Genomic DNA, 19,818 nt, shown 5'->3' with positions numbered 1-19,818 from the left:
TAGGTCAACGCCAGGACCATCAGATTTTCTCAACGCACACAGGACAGGGGATATCCTGGACAGGTTGCCAGTCTGTCGCTGGGCCACAAATCACACACATGCACACGCACATTCACACCTAGGGACAATTTAAAGGTCCCCAATTAACCTATGAAGCATTTTTTTGTCAAATTAATGCTGACCAAATCAACTTGCTTTTAAAAAAAAAAGTAAGCCCACATTCAAACTCTGCCCCTGGTGCCATTTATACCTACACATGCATGTGACCTTTGGGAAAACTCGATATCTCAGGAGTTCCACCAAATTTCTGCTGCATGCCAAGTGGGACTTGCAGACAGAGTGGAGCTGCTTGTGTATGCTGCGACTGTGTATGCTCTGTCTGGGCCTTCATTGTAAATAGGGCTGTTTTGTGAAAAAATAAAGAAACTGCAAGAGAAGACAAATATGAAAACAAGCCCTCTGTTTGGCATTGTGAAAAAAGACCTACTACTACAGACTAAATGTTGTGTTTGGTCTTGTCTTGTGGCTTTTTTTCTCCTGATGGATGATATATATATAAGAAATTAAGCTTAAAGTTGAATTTCTGAGTATTTCTTTATTTAAATCATGGTAAATAAGGACCAGAGAAATATTGCAGTTTGCAAAGATTGTATTTGTGAAGTAGGAAATATGCTGGGCGGGCCACAAACTAACTCACTGGTCCTCTCGGTTCTGATGCATCCACCTGTAGGAGACCAGATCCATGTACGTCTTTGTTTTCCTCATCTGAGCTGGAATCTGACTCTAAACTTTACAGCTGGAAAGCTCCAATATTGCTCACCATTTTTGTTCCGCCGCTAATGTTATGTAAATGGTCTGAGGAGTTGTAAGCCCATGGGGGAGCATGTAAACAGAAAAATCTGATTTTAGGGGGTTTGCCGTGCGCTAAAAGTTTTGCCCACAGCTTAGAGGATAATTTCTAATAAACCTTAAAAAAATAAAATTGTGTTGGTGACATTTTTGGTAAACTCTTTTGTTTCATTGTTGGTCTTTAGGTTTATTATTACAGTTTTATAGGAGGATGCTGTAGCATCTCCAAATCCCGATCACAGATATTGTAAGTTCAAATTGTATTACATTTCACATGAATTGTGTCATAATGTGCATGTTTTATACTGCAATAAAATGGTGTGTGATGATTTTTTTTCACAATTTGTCTGATTACCTCAGTCCCAATTTATGTGAAGCACTCCCACCCATCGTCCAGCAACCTCAAGATCATCTATCTTCAATGGGAAGCCACAACATTCTTCATCATTCTTAATTTTATGTAAAGTAAGAGTTATGGTTGTGAAATGTGCCAAGAAACACCAAGCAGTACCTCTGGTAGTGACACTGGATTCAGTCACACATGCAGTGTTATGAAGCACATCAGATTCACTTGTGAAATCCAGAGCGGGAAGAGCTTCCAGTTGTTTCCTCCTTCTAACAGCCTCTGTCAGCCAAAACTCTTCTCAAAAGAAGAGGGTTGATGCCCTACTCAACACTGTCAAGCCTTTCACAGACACAGATAACTGTGTAACAGCAGCTGCCGCTCAGAGATGGGCGCTCAATTCTACGCAGCCCTGCGGGTATTTATAAGTTCCTATCTGTGTTGACTTTACAGCAACAGGAAATGCCAAGTGTTGATCACTCTGTACATTCGCTCAGCTCTGAGGCTGCTTAAACTTTCTCGACATGTCACTTAAAGTGACGGATGTAAAGAACAGAGAGCAAGCTGGCTTCTGTCATCTGCAGAATCAGATTAACATGAGCGATTAAAGTGTCATAAATATCCTAACATTGAAAGAGTCCTGTGCACAGAATAAACAACCCTTATTTCATTAATGTAATTTGAAAAATATAATATTGTTTTTTTTAATTCAGTGAAACTCATTACAGTATGTCACCTGTACTGCTACTTCCTCCTGTTTACCTCTGCGGGTAAATGTGTTTTTTCTTTCTCTAAGAACTGTGTTAAAAATGTGTTAAAAGGGTAAACACTTTTTCTTCAATTATAAGTAAAAGTTTTGCAATTTTAGAAAAAAGTGTAGGGAATTTAAATCTGTCAAAAACAAAAAAACTAGAGCAAGTGTTATAATACCGAAAACAATTTATGAACATGGTGGAAAAAACGTTTGCTTTGATTTCAGACTTTATAATACATACCTGTAAGCTTCTGTTTTACACTTGATCAATCAGATTGTGTACACTAAATTGATCTATGTTTATCTATTTGCATTTACTCATTCAGAAGGCAGTTTCCTTAAGGCCAAATGTAATGCATCTAATAATTAGTCCTTTTGGTGGACACAGTGTGATTATTAAGTCAAGTGGACCATGGTTTTTGTTTAATTTGTCAAATTTGGACACACTAAACTTTAGTTTAGTTAGGCCCAGAATGCAAAAGGATTTTCTGACCAAAGAGAAAAAGAAAAACTAAAATGAACAGGAGAACAGATTAAAAATAATGTGACTTTTAATTCACACATCTGAGTGGAAACATGCTTTTATGTTCAAGTGTGTTTTGTAGTACAGCAAAACTAAATCTACTGAAACTGGTGACATCAACCATCTGGAGAGAAATTGGAGCAGAATAAACATCTGCAAAACACTCAGATGGACTAATGAATGAGTTGGCGTGTATGAGTTTAGCTCTGCACTAAGTCTATGATGATAACCCGACCGTCTGAATTATTGTTTCATTTAAACATATGTTATTCTGGTTGTTTACCTTTGGGTACATCCCGTCAGGGGTCGCCAAACCAAATCAGCTCATTCTGATTTACTTTGTTTTGGCAGAGAGTTTTTACGCCAGATGCACTTCCTGACACAACCCTGTATTTTCAAGGAACCGGGAGGCAGCAGCATGAAGGGGCTAGCCTAAGGACCTGCACTGGGAAGTAAACCCAGTCCTTCATCAGCCAACTGAGCCATCCAACTGCTAAATGATTAATTTTAAGCATATCAAGAATCTAAACTTCTATGGCAATGAAATATTATTTAGTACAGCGGTCTCCAACCCCCGGGCCGCGGACTGGTACTAGTCCGTGGGTCATTTAGTACCGGGCCGCAGAGAAAGAATAAACAACTTGCATGACTTCCGTTTTATCTATTTCGGAATCTGACAGAGGTTTTATTTTGAAAAATTGTCAGATTCTCGGTTACATCCGTCTCTGTCACTCTTGACGCAGGCCAAGGCGCTCTTCTCAGTCACGTGATAGGTTACCGCTAAAATAAAACACAAGAGCTAGCAATATGAGTAAAAAACAAACGTCTTTGGAACGTTTCTTTGCCACGGAGAAAACGCCCAGCCAGGAAACAACAACAGGAGCCTTCGACTTCCAAAAAAAGAAAGCTACTTTAATAGACAGTACTTCGTTTTTGCACCATGAGTGTGGGAAGGGGAGAGGATGATGACACCTGTGCCATGTACAATGTTATGCGCGTCAAAATAAAAGCTCAGGTTTTGTCTTGTTATGACTCTGTTCCTTCTACACCATAGCGTAGCAACAATACTCATCCACCTACATCTTAAAGACCGGTCTGTGAAAACTTAGTGTGATGTCATTCCGGTCCATGGCGTGAAAAAGGTTGGGGACCACGGATTTAGTATTCAGGACCAAAGGTAGAAAAGTCCCAGCGGCTGCTGCACCCAGGAGAGTGACGTTCCCTTCAATGAACACTTTTTAGTTTGCTTTTAGGTGTTCAGACAAAAAGTGTTGGTAACCATAAAGATAATAAAGACCTTTTCCAAAACAGTAATGACAGTATTGGCAGAAAATGTCATGCATTAGACTATTTGTGTTTACCGTCATTAGTGCTTCTAACTCATTACGGCACACACTCAATAACCATTGTGTGTTTATGCGAGGGCTTTGTGTAAATAAGGATGCTACCTTTCCTGATATAAACCAAAGTTAATGTTTAACTTTTGTGGAATGTCTCGCTTTGTCATTATAACATGTTATTTAGATCTATAAATAAATAAGCATGTCATGGTTTATACTTGAAGAAAATGTGACATAAAAAAGTGTTTCTTACTTTAAGGTACAAACTAGCGGGCTCCAGTAACATTAAACCTTCATATCAAGGCGGGGACCGCAAAATATCATCTTGGGTGCCGCGAGTTTGAGACCCCTGCTGTACACTCTGGCACTGGTACACTAGCTGCAGGTCGGAAGAACGAATCAATAGTTCGCTTGCTCATAGCTCAGACGCACATATCAGGTTGTGATGATATTTGTCTCCGTTTCCTTCCCACAGATGTTTACGCGCACTCAATTATCTCTAGGCCCCTCCCCCTACACGCATTTTAGCCACTCACAGTGGCTTTCCCTTTCTTCTCACACGCAGTGGCCGCCTCACACACAGGCATCACGCGAGAGTGTACGTGCTCGCGTTTCATGAGTATGTGCGCCAGTGTGTGTGTCGGCCTGCGTGCGTGTGCGCTCGCGTCTCATTGATTATTTCATTGATCATTGACGTGCCCCTTCCAAGTTTAATGTATAAAAAAATACGTAGGGGTGGGGGAGGCAAATTTACTGGTCGCGCATGTGCGACTGGATGTTAAATTCAGTCGCACACTCTCAAATTTTGGTCGCAAAATGCGACCAATTGCTCGCAGTCTGGAGCCCTGAAGCTCCTGATTGGTTAATGGTCAATTTCATTCTGACTCCTTTCCCAGTAAGGTAAAACACTGTTTTAAATTCATGTCTTTTTATAATCAGAAACTGCCCAGCTTACATATCCACGGGATGATTTTAGGTGTTAAACATTAACACTGTCACTAAAGATGTTTACTTTACGATGCAGAGGATTTCTGATATTTGTTGCATCATAAAGATACAGTCTGACAGCTGGACTATCAGCTTCTTGTATTGGGAGAACACATTTTTTGCTTGATGCAGCTTGGCATCTAATTTTTCTCCCAGGGAAACACCCGATGATGCAGCAAGCCGGATTGTTTATTACAACTAGTCATCAAGGCACTGAGACAGAGCAAATGTCTTCCCTCGGTGAGGGAAATCAGATCTTTTGACAACTCTGTTCTGTGAGTGAGAAAACTGTGATCAGTCAATTCTCATTCCGTTTTAAGCCAGAGGCGGTTTTTCTCCGCAACTTTTATTTTTACTCGTACAGTTTTCACAGATATCAGGGACCTTTGAATAGAAGTGAAAAGCCTTAAAAGGTACTTTATCACACAGCTACAACAGGCAGGTGAAGGCAATGTGGAGGGGGAGGCAACACGGAGCGGCTCAGGGGCCTGAAAGACAGCCAAGTGGAAACACAGTTGCTAGGCTGTGGTTCCCTTCAGTGAACACCCATGAAGGCTCGTATTCCAGCCTGTGACATCCAGAACGCTGCAGCAACATCAAGTAACACAAAGTTTTACATGTTCCCACTCCTTGGCATATACTTTTCTTTAGAAATAATTTGAGCGGGGACAGATAAAGCCAGCAGCTCACATTTGTTGCCGTGCATCACTGGATGGTAATTTACTTTGTGTAGTTTTCAAATTTCAAAAGGTAAAAATGTTTATTTTGATTTTTCCATCTCTAGAGTATGTAGTATGTAATAAAAGCTCACATGTTGACGCTGCTTAGACCAAAGATTATTTAAATTAGACATCCCTTCACAAACAAAAACACGGCAAATAAAATGAACTATTTACTGGGTCGCTTTGGTGCAAAACCTTTTTTGTGCTTGTTCCAACAACAGCCACACAAAAAAATCAAAGTTAAACCTCAGACCGTCTGCACTGAGGCTTACGGCTTTTGACCCAAATCCAATTCAAATGTATCTGCACAATTCATTAACAGATTATCAATATTTATAAAAGCTGCCGTATTAATTACATTTGCAGCGCTTTTATTAGGTGTTCAACAGACATTCACTAATGACTTTATAAACATTTATGAAAAGCTTGTGTTAGGGGTCTCTTAGCATATAAATGACTCATTAAAATTCAATATGCAGAGGATTTTCTAACATTTGCTGGACACATATTGCAGAACAAAAACCTTGAGGGAAGTTATCGAAACTGAATGAGCTAGATAATATTTATCCAAAAAATGTAATTAAATTACATTTTAAAAAATAAATATATTTAGGTATCTTGCATAATTGTGGAGCTCTCAATAATCTTCATGTGTCTTCCTTAGCGAGTGTTAGAAGTGGTAATAACTCATGAGAGACCAAAACCTGGGAAGACTGAAAAACAGTTTTAAATACTCATTTATTTTAAATGGTTAAACAAAGGAAATAGTTGATATTTAAGTTGAATTTTGTTTTGTATTGAAATCCCTTCAAATGGTTCTGATGCCTTTTTTTACCTGTTCAATTTCAAACTATTGGGCTTAAATCTGTCTGGATGGATCTCTCAATTGTTTCTAAGAGAAGGAAGCTAAATTAACCGATAATCTTACCTTATTTCACGCTCTATAGGATGCACCGGATTATAAGGTGCACCGTCAATGAATAATCCTTTCTGAATTTATGTCATATATAAGGTGTACCGAACTATAAGCTGCATTATAAATGGCACAGATAATAAGTTGTAGGAGTGTTCATCCATCTGAAAAAGGCGTTTGGCTCTATTGATTGTAACATTTTGGTAAATAAATTGGGAATATATGGAATCCGAAGATTGGCATTAAATTTGTTAAACAGTTACATTAAAAACAGGCAGCAGTTAGTTCAACTAGAAAATTGTAAATCATCCCTGCTAAATTTAACCCATGGAGTACCACAAGGGTCAATATTAGGTCCAAAACTGTTCATCCGATATCTAAATGACATACACATGGTGTCAAATAAACTCAAATACTTTTTATATGTCGACGACACACGTATAGGATGTACAGGGGAGAATCTTAGGGAAGTTGTCAAAATAGTAAATACAGAGTTGGGAAAACTATAACAATGGTTTGACATAAATAAACTCTCACGCAATGTTAACAAAACTAAATTCATGATTTTTGAAAATCACCATATTCCTGCAGATTCAGAAATAAAAGTTGCTATTGATAATCATGTGGTGGAAAGAGTGACGGAAACCGAGTTCCTTGGAGTAATTATGGACTGCTAAAGGCATAGCAGTGTTGGGAAAAATGCATCGTACTCACAAAGCAGGTTTCCTAATACCTTCCCTGATAATAACATATTTACAGTGCAGTGTCGAAGTTTGGGGAAATACTTATAAATCAAGTTTACAGTGTTTGTATATCTTACAAGAAAAGCACATGCAAATGCCCTGTTTTTAAAATTCGGATTTGTTGAAATTAGAACTAGTTAAACTTAAAACAGCAATCCCTATGTTTAAAGCCAGAACTAACTTGCTTCCAGTAAACACAAACCAAATGTTCGTCAATGTCACTTCTGCACAGGTGCTATACTGAAGGTAATTAGACTTGGAAAAAAAACTGTAAATAGGAATATGCACAACAAAAGATATTTTAAAAAAAGGGGTGTGATCTTACAGGATTTTTCTTCTACCCACTTCTTTTTAAGCACATTTTCTTTTAGTTTTATCTGCCTTTTTTAACACTTGTGTTTATTTTCATATTGTGTTTGAAATGAAATATTTAAAAGAAATGTAAAAAGCAAGACAAAAGAGTCAGAGATAAGTCTGTCAGTCAGCCAGACTTTACTATGTTCACAGTAAGATTAGAAGCATTAGCTACATTAATTCAATTAAATTCAATTTTATTTATATAACCCAATATTACAACAATAGTCATCTCAATGGGCTTCCTACCGGTAATTGTATAGTTAGCATGAAATCATAAAGAACATGAAGTGATAGAATTCAATCGGTAATGGCTAAACTAAACTAAACCTCAGAGTAGGCTAAAGTGGTCTGTTTAGTTAAGCCCCAGCTACATTTGCATATAAACAGTGTCTGTAATACCCAACTTTGTTTGCAACATGTAAAAAAACAGACTGATACCGCCCACAAAAATGTCTGTGACTAAGCCAGAGGTGGGCACTGAGGGCCGCAGTCCTGCATGTTTTCCAGCATACCCTGCTCTGGCATGTTCTGATTGGCTGGACACACCTGAACCAGGTAATCAGCCATCAGTAGGGCAAGATTATTGGCTGGACACACCTGAACCAGGTAATCAGCCATGAGTAGGGCAAGAGTATCTGGAAATCATGCAGACACACCGGCCCTCGAGGCCTGGAATTGCCCACCCCTGGACTAAGCTAACTCCATATTTGTTAGTAACACTTAAAACAATCTGACACCTCTACACGTTAGCCAAGGTAGCAAATTCACAATAACCCAACCAGTGTACCTCTTAAAATCACTTTGACATCAGTAACCAGAATGAATATATATAAAAGGCTCTCCGGATTAGGCTTTCAACTGTGCCTTATAAATTAAATTATGTGAAAATATGGAAAATTAAAGAAGTTCTGAGGGGTTTTTTTTCTACAGAAATGGTTGCATATCTGAAAATAGTGAAACATAGATTAGATGTTTAAAAATCCATTTTACATTCTAAGGAACATTTGCTCAGTTCAGAATTACTAAAAAAGAAAACTGCAATTTTAAAATAAGCCCAAATCCTTGTACTTCCTGTTTCTATTTTATACTGCAAAGGCTTGCCAAGGTCTCACCACAATGGAAGCTGCCATTGTACAAGCAGCGTGATACACCAGAGGCAAGCAAGGCCCAGATTGTCGGCCACTGCCAGTTTAGAACAAACAGGCCCATCTGTCATTCCTGTGGATACCTAAAATTCCCAAAGAGTTCCATGAAGAGAACACGTATAAGCATTTACCTGCAAAGAAGTTGTACTGCAAGGTGTCAGCTCTAAGCAAAGCCATGTTATACAGAAATTAGACCCAAATATAACTGCATTTCAAAGTAAAATTAGACACAACCAAACCCCTTTTTTATTGATATCAGAATGAACAAAATAACATGGAGTCCACATCACTACCTTAAAGTTCACAAGCTGGCCTGTTGTGAATTCTTAGAAAACTATATTTTGCTGAATGCTGAATTGTGAGAAATTTCATCTCTTTTTATTTCTAAGTGCAGTGATTTAAAGAATTGTTTGAGCTATGCAGCATTTTGTCTCATTAAGTAACTTTTAAACGAAACATTATATTTATCTACTATTACTATAATGTTGATTCCTCAACACAGCTTGCATTATACAACACTTCGTATGATGTAAATTATGTAATTTACATAAAATGCTTTAGTTTTTCTATCCAATCAGTCTAATCAAGGGTATCTTAGAATAACTGGGTACTTAAAAATTCTTGCTTGTGGCTCCCCCGCAGCTCATTCAGAATGATCAGTGTTTGGAACTTCAGCTTAAGTAAGCTATGAAATGTTTTGTTCAAGCACTGCTCTAGCGAACAGGGGAAAGTGATTTTCAGCATTTCAAACAAAAGACCAAGAGCAGCGATCAGTGGCAGCTGTGCACAAGACCTAACTAAATAGAGGAGAAAAACGGCACTGCTAAATTAAATAATAATGAGCATCAGTCACAGTCTCCACACTACACTGAGCACATTAATGCATTCTTAATATTAGAAAGTATCCATCACTCTGAAATGTCTCTGAAATCCCAGCACCTGCTCTCTGGAGCTTTCATAATCTAAGAAATATATCATCTGAACAAGCTGTTAAACATCATCCAAATAAGTAAATTGTGCCGAAAACGAAGTTATTGACCACAACTAATTTAATCTTTTTGCCATGTGTGTGTAAAAATGCTATTTAATTGTTGCAGGTTGTTTTATTATTTATTAAATACAAGAGGAGTGAAAAAAAGTCTGGTATCTTTAAAAAATAAAATTTTGATTTTGACATTAAGTACAGACCAAAAGTGTGGACACACTTTCTCATTCAAAGAGTTTTCTTGCATGACTATGAAAATTCTAGATTCACACTGAAAGCATCAAAACTGTGAATTAACACATGTGGAATTATATACATAAAATAAACATATGAAACAACAGAAAATATGTCATATTGTAGGCTCTTCATAGTAGCCACCCTGTTGCTTTGATTACTGCTTTGCACACTCTTGGCATTCTCTTGATGAGCTTCAAGAGGTAGTCACCTGAAATGTTTTTCACTTCACAGGTGTGCCCTGTCTGGTTTAATAAGTGGGATTTCTTGCCTTATATCTGGGGTTGGGACCACAAGTTGTGTTGTGCAGAAGACAGGTGGATCCACAGCTGATAGTCCTGCTGAATAGACTGTTAGAATTTGTATTATTGCAAGAAAAAAGCAGCTAAGTACAGAAAAAGAGGGGCCATCATTACTTTAAGAAATGAAGGTCAGTCAGTCTGAAAAATTGGGAAAACTTTGAAAGTGTCCCCAAGTGCAGTCACAAAAACCATCAAGCGCTACAAAGAAACTGGCTCACATACGGACCGCCCCAGGAAAGGAAGACCAAGAGTCACCTCTGCTGCGGAGGATAAGTTCATCCGAGTCACCAGCCTCAGAAATGGCAGGTTAACAGCAGCTCAGAGACCAGGTCAATGGCACACAGAGTTCAAGCAGCAGACACAGCTCTACAACTGTTTACAGGACACTGTGTGAATCTGGCCTTCATGGTAGAATATCTGCTAGGAAACCACTGCTAAAGAAAGGCAACAAGCAGAAGAGACTTGTTTGGACTAAAGAACACAAGGAATGGACATTAGACCAGTGGAAATCTGTGCTTTGGTCTGATGAGTCCAAATTGAAGATTTTTGGTTCCAACCACCGTGTCTTTCTGAGACACAGAAAAGGTGAATGGATGGACTCTATATGCCTGGTTCCCATCGTGAAGCATGGAGGAGGAGGTGTGATGGTGTGGGGGTGCTTTGCCGGTGACACTGTTGGGCATTTATTCCAAATTGAAGGCATACTGAACCAGCATGGCTACCACTGCATCTTGCAGCGGCATGCTATTCCATCCGGTTTGCATTTAGTTGGACCATAATTTATTTTTCAACAGGACAATGACCCCACCACACCTCCAGTCTGTGTAAGGGCTAGAGTGGTGCAGATGACCTGGCCTCCAGTCACTGGACCTGAATCCAATCTAAATGGTTTGGGGTGAGCTGGACCGCAGAGTGAAGGCAAAAGGGCCAACAAGTGCTAAGCATCTCTGGGGACTCCTTCAAGACTTTTGGAAGACCATTTTAGGTGACTACCTCTTGAAGCTCATCAAGAGAATGCCAAGAGTGTGCAAAGAGGTGATCAAAGCAAAAGGTGGCTACTTTGAAGAACCTACAAAAAGGCATATTTTCAGTTGTTTCACACTATTTTGTTATGTGTATAATTCCACATGTTTTAATTCATAGTTTTGACGCCTTCAGTGTGAATCTACAATTTTCATAGTCATGAAAATAAAGAAAACTCTTTGAATGAGAAGGTGTGTCCAAACTTTTGGTCTGTACTGTACCTCAGATTATCTTGATGTGCAACAGCATTTGCTTCTTTTAGACACCTTTCAGGTAAACTCATGAATTCATTGTGTTACTGTAATACACGTTTTAATGACCGGGGTTTTGTGATTGCTGCACTAAACCGTACAAGTTACACCCCATGAAACCAATAGGAGTGCACTATTGTTGTACTTTTCTTTTCTCCTCGTTTCCCAAGGTTAAACCAGTGGTGTCCATCATAATGACATTATGCCTGATTGTGTTTTGACTACGATGTGTTGGCATTAAAAAATTGAGTATGAACTTTTACGTATTGGTCAGACACACAGACGAGCTGCCAAACCATGGATTCTGAAGCATCAGTCTTGCTCACATTCACATTAACAGGCCGTATTTCGCCATCAGATGTGATGGCCATCAGCGAACCAGACTATTGGTGTAATTGTTTTATTCTAAATTGTAGGGTTGTGTTTTGTGTTTTTTTCTTTTGTAAATTGGTAAAACATGTTTTATATTGCTTTTCTTTTTTTAAAATAACCCCTCTTAATTTGATAAGTAATGTTCAGTCATAATGTATTGTTTTGTAAAGGGATTACTGATAAAAATTAGCTATTAAGCTACAATCTAGTGCAAGCATCTGTGCTTTTTAACCATAATGTATTCGTATGTTGTCCCCATTAATTAATAAACAAACAATCACATTACATATAAAAACATGATTCATTTTTAATTAAAAATTTTAAAAAATGTATTTTAAGCACTTTTTCTTTATTTCATAACTGCAGCTTTTGTTCTCATTTTAATGCCAATTGCATTGTCCCCGTGGGTTGATGTCCCTCAAGGAAAAATGCAAATTAGAGAAATGGTGCGTTTATGTGGTGTTGGAATGATGGGGAAAAATTACAGTCTGAATTTAAAAACCCAAATAAACGTTGGAAAAACAACAAATCTCCCAACACCAAACAAATCTAGAATAACTTTCTTCACCTAAACAAAGGTCAGTTTATTTGTAGAGCACCATTTATGGGGAGACACCATAATGCAGGAAAAAAAAAACACAAATAAGAATTATCAATATAATTTATCCCAGTTTGGCTAGTCAGATTAAATAGTTTAAAGGGTCACATACCGGTACGACCCTAGAGCTGTATTTAGGCCGCCCCTGTGTAAAAACGTTTATTTTTTTGCATTTTGCTACAGCATGCTCTTTAGAATTTGCTCCATTTTGGCAGAAAAATCCTAAAGCAGTATATATGGAAAAGGACTTAACAATCTTCAAGGAGTCAGACTCTAAAGTGAAGTCTTCAATTATTTGCAATTTAATCCTCCAATTACTTTAGTTGGAAAGAAAACATTTTGAGGTTTTCCCTATCTTTCTGGTATTTCTACCCTAATTAACATTCCAGTAGTTGCAGTTTTAAATTACCTTGAGATTATAAACGAATCATCATTTGGACAGAACGGTTATTGAATAGGTGGATGTTTATTGTCTGGTTTTCTGCTCCAGTGCTGCAAGAAATGATGAAGTCATCAGTTCGTGGTGCCCTATTTTTATTTTTTTTCACAGACATCTTTTTCCTTCTGGCTAATTCTAACCACATTAAAGACTGACCAAACTGTGTAGTGGTCCATCTGTCTATCCATCCATCCATCCATCTATTCATTTATCCATCCAACTTTCCAGTCGGGTTTGCACATTAGGAATGCACTCCATTAGGCTTTCTTTCAAAAGCTCTGGGCTAATCCCTTCCTTTTTTATTATTATTCTTCATCTTAAAGACCATTATCTTATATTATCTCCATAATTACATGTGAATACATGCATCTTAAACAACGAGTTTAGCATTGAGATTACCTAAAAATGCGTACTTTGAATATTTAACATTAAGAACTATTTTTTTATTCGTGCCTTTATCCAAATGTTCATTTTGTAAAATGAAGTCTCGCATGTGCAATAATTGATAGCAATATTGCACAATAATGTTTAATTTAAAAAAGCTTAATTTTCTTTAGTATTTTTTTTTCCTTAAAATATGTTTTACATACATATTTTACACTGAACAAAAATATAACATTAAAAAAATAAAACCTCACAAAATAGTATGTCACAAACTGCTGTTAAATTGCCGAAAGTACAATGTGTGTGTGTAGGTGTGCGTGTGTGTGTGTGTGTGTGTTTCATTTGGATTTCCATGTCCCAGGGTTTTATTGGTAAAAAATCCAGTACCTTGAATTTTGAGCCAAAAATGAAAATAAATAAATAAATAAAAATTAAATAGTCCAGTTCTTTGAAAACACATGGGGCTTATTTAGCAGCTCTAAGCATCCTGAAGGGATAATTTTTCCAAAAATATCACTGGCAAGAACTCTGATTTACAAAATAGAAAAAAGACACACCCCTCACCAAAAAAGAACATTCCTATAGAGCAAAAAAAGAAATGTGTGCTGGAGTTGTGCATGCGTCTGTTGTCTCGACAGTTGTGTCTCCCCATGTTGTGTTGATTAGTGGATTCCTCTGGGAGGCCCCCGCATCATCAGGCTCTCCAATATTCTCAGTAGCCACTGCTCCATTGAATTCTATGGATTATCATTCATATTTCCCTGATGGGACTGTATGTATATACAGTTAGAAACAGAGATATGAGCAAAGACATGTGTTGATATTTGAGGTGTGCTGCAACCTGGATTATGATTTTGTGTCCTGGGTTGCTGCTTTCAGGTTCCAACAACAGCTAGCATTAGCCAGTTGAGCTAACATTCCCACGATCAATGAATTAGAGATTGTGGACAAGTGTGCTGAAATGCAAATTATTTAACTGTGAAATTAAATTCATTAAGTTAAAACTTCTAGGCTAAAAGGTTTAAAACAAGCTCTTGCTAAAATTTTACAATGGTCCCATCACTGCTTTTTGGTCCAAACAAATACACAAATCCGGTCCCCCCCCCAGGACTGGTTGCTAACTTAATGTTTCAGTTGTGCACTCTGTATTGTTGTAAAATTGGTAAAATGGACATAAGAATATGTCTAAAAAAAGTGAGCAATGAGTGCAGAAGCAGTAAGGAAACTAGTAAAACTGCTTCAGCATCAGCCAGGCAAATGCATCCAAGAGCCGCAGCGACAATAAAATCTCTCCACTCTGCTTTTTCAGAGTGTTCACACCTTCACTGCAATAGCAGTCCTCAGATTGGCTCGTCGGGGCCAGATGACCTTGGAGTTGATACTCGAGCAAGTGTGCCTCAAAAAAATATCCAGCGCAATATTTCTCTTAAAAGAAATGTGCTTTCTCAAGTTTATGATATCATTGTTTCCTGGTTAGAATATTAAGTAAAAAGTGATGTTGTATAATGTTTGCATGCTGACAGATGGCAGGGATGTTTTATTAGTTCCCGTTCTTTATGTTTTTATTAACATTTAAGGTTTCGGAAAGGTTTGAATTTCCGTTGCCAGAAACTCATATGTTTAAAAATATCTAAAGAAACTCTGTGGTAACTGAACCCCCTCCAAAAAAAAAAAAAAAAAAAAAACTCATATAGGGCCGGAAATGGGTCCACACAAAAGCTGATCAACAAAACAGTCTCCATTGATTGATTGGTGAAACCAAAGGTTTACCAGATATTTGTTGAAGATCAGACCAGAGATGTGTGCTTTTCCAGACACAAGGGTAAGTGAACCCAAGTCCAGTTCATCAGCAGAATGAATACAAATGAACTGTTCTGTATATAAACAGAGTAATTTATTTGAGCTATTTTCTGGGGAAAAACAGCCCATAGAGTAAGTCTGAAGAGCAAATCATAAAAAAGATGTATATTGACTTGATGCCATTCCTGAAATTGGCAGGGGGTGCCTATGAATAATTCATAGGCAGGGCACTATTGGGACTAGCTGGTTTTCTTTCTGCTGCTCAGGACTTGTGGATGGGGCTGCACGGAGGCGCAGAGGTTAGCGGTTGCGCCTCACAGTGAGAAGGCCTTGGTATGGATCCCGGCTGGACCCTTTTGTGTGGAGTTTACATGTTCTCCTCACACATGCAAGAGTTTTCTTCGGCTTCGTCCCTCGGTCCAAAAACATGCTTCTTATTCTAATAGGTGTCGCTAAATTCTCTCAAGGTGCGCATGTGACTGTGTGGCCCAGCAACAGACTGGCAATCTGTTCAGGGTGTACCCCACCTTCGCCCAACATTAACTGGGTTGGCTCCAGCTAACCCCCTGGAAGGGATATGGATGGATGGATGGATGGATGGATGGATGGATGGATGGATGGATGGATGGATGGATGGATGGATGGATGGATGGATGGATGGATGGATGGATGGATGGATGGATGGATGGATGGATGGATGGATGGATGGATGGATGGATGGATGGATGGACGGGCGGATAGATGTGATTGTTTATAACAGTGCTTCTCAATTATTTTTTGCAAGGCCCCCCTAGGAAATTGTTTAAGTATACCTGAAATTGTATCTTTTAACATTAAAAAAAGAAAAAAAGCAACATAAATCCACTTTCAACAAATTTTAACTTTATTTAGCCGCACAGAAACCCTGTTATACTCTGAAACAGAAAAGTAGCTTAGAGTGCCTGATATAAAAAAAAATCTGTCATTCCTTATTTAAACTAGACACATTGCAGAGAAAAATAATTCAATCAATAAATAATATTAAATGTAAATTGATCTGAAACATTAACACAGCAGCATCAATATATTTAACGTTTTTAGTCTGAAGAAATAGGTAAAAAACATTGTGCTGATTTTTTTTAAAAGGTGGATTGTTTATTTATGATCTCATAAAGTGCAGCTGTTTTACTGCATTACCTGCTGTCTTTCTGTCAAATACTGACACCAACTAAACCACAGGCAGACAAAGAATACATTTATGGAAAATAAAGTGTCATCAAAATGTCTACAATAGTTCATAAAGAATGACATTATTAGCATGAGCTAAGGAATCTAAAGGCATGCGATGATCCTGGTGTTGTGCAATCTAGGCAGCGTTCCGCGTGTGCGGTTCCACCTGGCAGCCTGAGCACACTATCCCTCCCCTTTCCTTCTCACACACGCGTGTGACAGGAGCGCGCAGTTGCAGGGACGGCAGTTCACAGGTTTCAGGCTGTTACAAACTCTGTCATATAACAGATAATAATAATTCCATAGTGGCGCAGATTTTTCTCCAAGCACTGAGCCCCTGTCACCAACGCGCCCTGTCAAATTTGTGCCCGTGCCTAAAACCGCTACTTCTGCGTGCCCCCCCTTTGAGAAGCACTGCTTTATAGCAACTCTGCCTCCTATAAAACAATTGGACTTTTGTTTTTGGCTGAGTCCACAGTGTTGTTACTGTATCGATTTTAACACATTATCAAAAGAACAACACTGAAAGAGCTGCTGATCATCTGGATTGTGTTAATTATGATGGAAAATAGTAAACAGTCTGCACTTGGATAGTACTTTATTGGCTACTGGTACTCAACACACTTTTACGCGGCTTCTCATTTACCGGTACTCACTTTCTCCCACAATAATACACTACTGAGGAAGCGGCCATGCCGCTTAGCTTAACCCGCCAGAGAGAACTCAGCAAACAGTGTCTTGCCTAAAGGCACTTTGAGATGGAACCGCCAACTGTTCCCTAGGAGACTCCTCTACCTCCAAGCCACAGCTGTCCCTTTAGGAGTGAAAAAAATTAAGCCAGACATTTTGTTAATAAATACTAAAACCAAGTTCAGGTTCACATCAAGCCTTGAATTAGTTCTTGCTTAAATTAATTTAAATTTAACTTCAACTCACTGACCAAAGTTACTGTTTTTCATGTCTTTTTTTGACCATCCATTTTCTAAACCTGCTCAATCCCTTTAAGGGTCACAGAGATGCTGGAGCCTATCCCAGAGAAGATAGGGAAGGGATAGGGCACAACTTGGATGGTTTGCCTCGAAAGGCATTTTTATGACTGGCAGAGCAAAATAATGATATACATAAAAGTTGCGATTTAATAAGTGATAATATATGAAAGTCTTAACTGATATAGTTCTTAAGCTCAGTTTCCTTTAAAGCTAGAAAAAATAAAATCCAAGAAAAACATGTTGCATCCTTTGAACGACTTCATGAGCCTGGAGGCTGCAGGTGGGCTGTTTTGAAGAAGCCAACACACTGTTGTTGGCACCCAGCTTTACTGATAATCTGTGAATTGTGCAGTGCAGGAACCCCATGGCACTCTCACAGCAGACAATACAATGAAGCAGAGTCTCAACACTACCTGTGATGAGATCCCACAGATCTCCATTTGTATTTTTCAGAGGGTGTCACATCTAAAAATACACGGGAGCTCTTCAGCTCAGAGAAATCAAGAATTTGAAAAGGAAAAGATTAGTTGATTCCCCTTATAAAAAACTTTCCTCACCTCTGATTAAAATTGTTTTCATTACCTCTTCCACTGGATTAACAAATTCATTTAATTGCTTTCCTGCAAAAATAAAACTTCATTTTTTAACAGGAAGGAATGAGAATGTTTTCTCATACAGATTTAAAGCAAACTGGCAGCAGGGAAGTGAGGTGTTTATACTGTGGCGTGATGCCACTCTAATCTTTTTTGTTGTTTTCTGTCTCTTTGGAGCTCTCAAAAAATGTCAATCACACATTTCTTGCTAAAATTGATTAAAAAGACCTGCCAGCTATTTCCATTATGTGACCTGCCATATGCAAAAAAGACAAAAAAGAGGCAAAAAATGATCATGTTTGGGGCTTTATCCGACTTTGGCTCAGATGTGGAACTCATGCATCCAGGACTAAATCTGCACCCTCAAACACACACTTCATATGAATGCACAACAAGACAAACCTGTTAAAACAGTGAGACAGTGACACAAACACACAGAACATGTTACACATTCCAACAGAACTTTGGTTTTTACATATTCATTTTCATTCTATGGCATTGTGTAGAGGAGATGCCCATTAAATAGAGAAAGCACTATTATCTTCTGACAGACTTTTACATATTTATATGAACAGATGATGCCACAAGGTCATAACAATTTTGAACAATCTGCTTTTGGGAGCTGCACTTGCTTGTCTAAATCATTTATCTATTGCAAATGTTTAAAACAATCAATCTTTGTTTTGTTGGGGAGGGGGGCTCTATGCACAGCTCAGATTTAAGAGACTGCATTGATGTGCAGACTGCAGCAAAACTCCATCATGAGATTTTGAAATCTGATTTTAAATAAGGTTTTATCACCATGAACTCCTTTATCTCTGCGTTTAGAAAATGTGTCATATTTCTGCATTATTAACCAAGCAATTCTAAATTGTTCTCACTAATATAAATTTTAACAGAGGAAAAAAAACATGTTATGGAACTTTATGTATTGTAAGGTTTTTGTTTTTCTCCACACATATGTTGTCATCTGTCTTTTATCGACACAAGCGCAGCGTGAGCAGCATACGTACCTGTCCAGAGCGATCGCAGACATGGAGTAGATGCTGGCGAAGACAGCGGCGATTGGAAAGAAGTTTTGGAATCGGCAGTAGACCAGTCCAAAGTACCACTCGTTGTGCACTGCGTAGACAAAGTTGATCACCGTGTTGAAGGTGGACATGGAGGCTTCGGCGAAAGCCAGGTTCAGCAAAAAGTAGTTGGTGACAGTCCTCATGCGTTTGTGCGCCATAATGATCCAGATCACCGTAACATTGCCTACTGTTGACACTATAACGATACAACTGTAGGCAATAGCCCAGAGGACGATTCTCCAGACAGGCTGCACAAACTGGTTCCCGTACTCTTTGTCGTTGTCGGTGTCGTTGGGGCTCGCAGTCCAATTTGGCACAGCGCTTGTATTAAACAGAGGATCCATTCTATTGTTGTGACAGCAAGTGGAGACTACCCACTGAACATTACGACTTGAAGTGAATAATTCCGGTGAAACAGTGAAGAAAAGGTCACTTCAGAAAACCTTGCAACCTTGCGCTCATTTGGGGGAAAATGCCTCCTTTTCCCGATTATAGTTCAGACTGATCTCGGCAAAGTGTCCACCTGAAGGCCTCTCTGTCTTGAAATTCATATAAAAAGATATCTTAAACCTTAGGTTCGACAAAATCTCAAAAATCTGCCACTCTAGACTGTGCGTAAAAAAATGGAACGGCTTTTACGCGCGGCACAGCAGTAGAAGGAGTGCGCGCTGCCTTATCGTGTCTCACACAACAGAACGCTCAGCTTCGTCCTCTCACCCTCAGAGTCTGAGCGCCTTCTTCGAGTTTCTCTGTTCGATCTGAGCAGCTGCACTCCCACTTATGAAGGGAGCTAGTACGCACCCGTCCAATGGGCAGGCTCAGTGATTATGATTATGGATGAGCGAGGTAAGTTATTCATTCCTTCCGAATAAAACCGCATGGGGACTCCA

General features: G+C 38.7%; 1 protein-coding gene across 1 annotated transcript in view; it reads right to left on the bottom strand.

Annotated features, from left to right (window-relative positions):
* tacr1a (tachykinin receptor 1a) overlaps positions 1-19,272 on the bottom strand; it is a 58,179-nt gene extending 38,907 nt beyond the window's left edge. Inside the window, exon 1 of the mRNA NM_001278897.1 lies at positions 18,869-19,272. Coding sequence (NP_001265826.1) covers positions 18,869-19,272 — 404 coding nt within the window. The remainder of the gene's footprint in view (positions 1-18,868) is intronic.
* Between the last annotated feature and the right edge of the window lie 546 nt (positions 19,273-19,818).

Source organism: Oryzias latipes, chromosome 9 (genome assembly GCF_053564925.1).
Source record: "Oryzias latipes strain Hd-rR chromosome 9, Olatipes_Hd-rR_3.1".
In the NCBI taxonomy this organism is placed as follows: domain Eukaryota; kingdom Metazoa; phylum Chordata; class Actinopteri; order Beloniformes; family Adrianichthyidae; genus Oryzias; species Oryzias latipes.
This window is presented reverse-complemented; position numbering and strand designations above follow the sequence as displayed.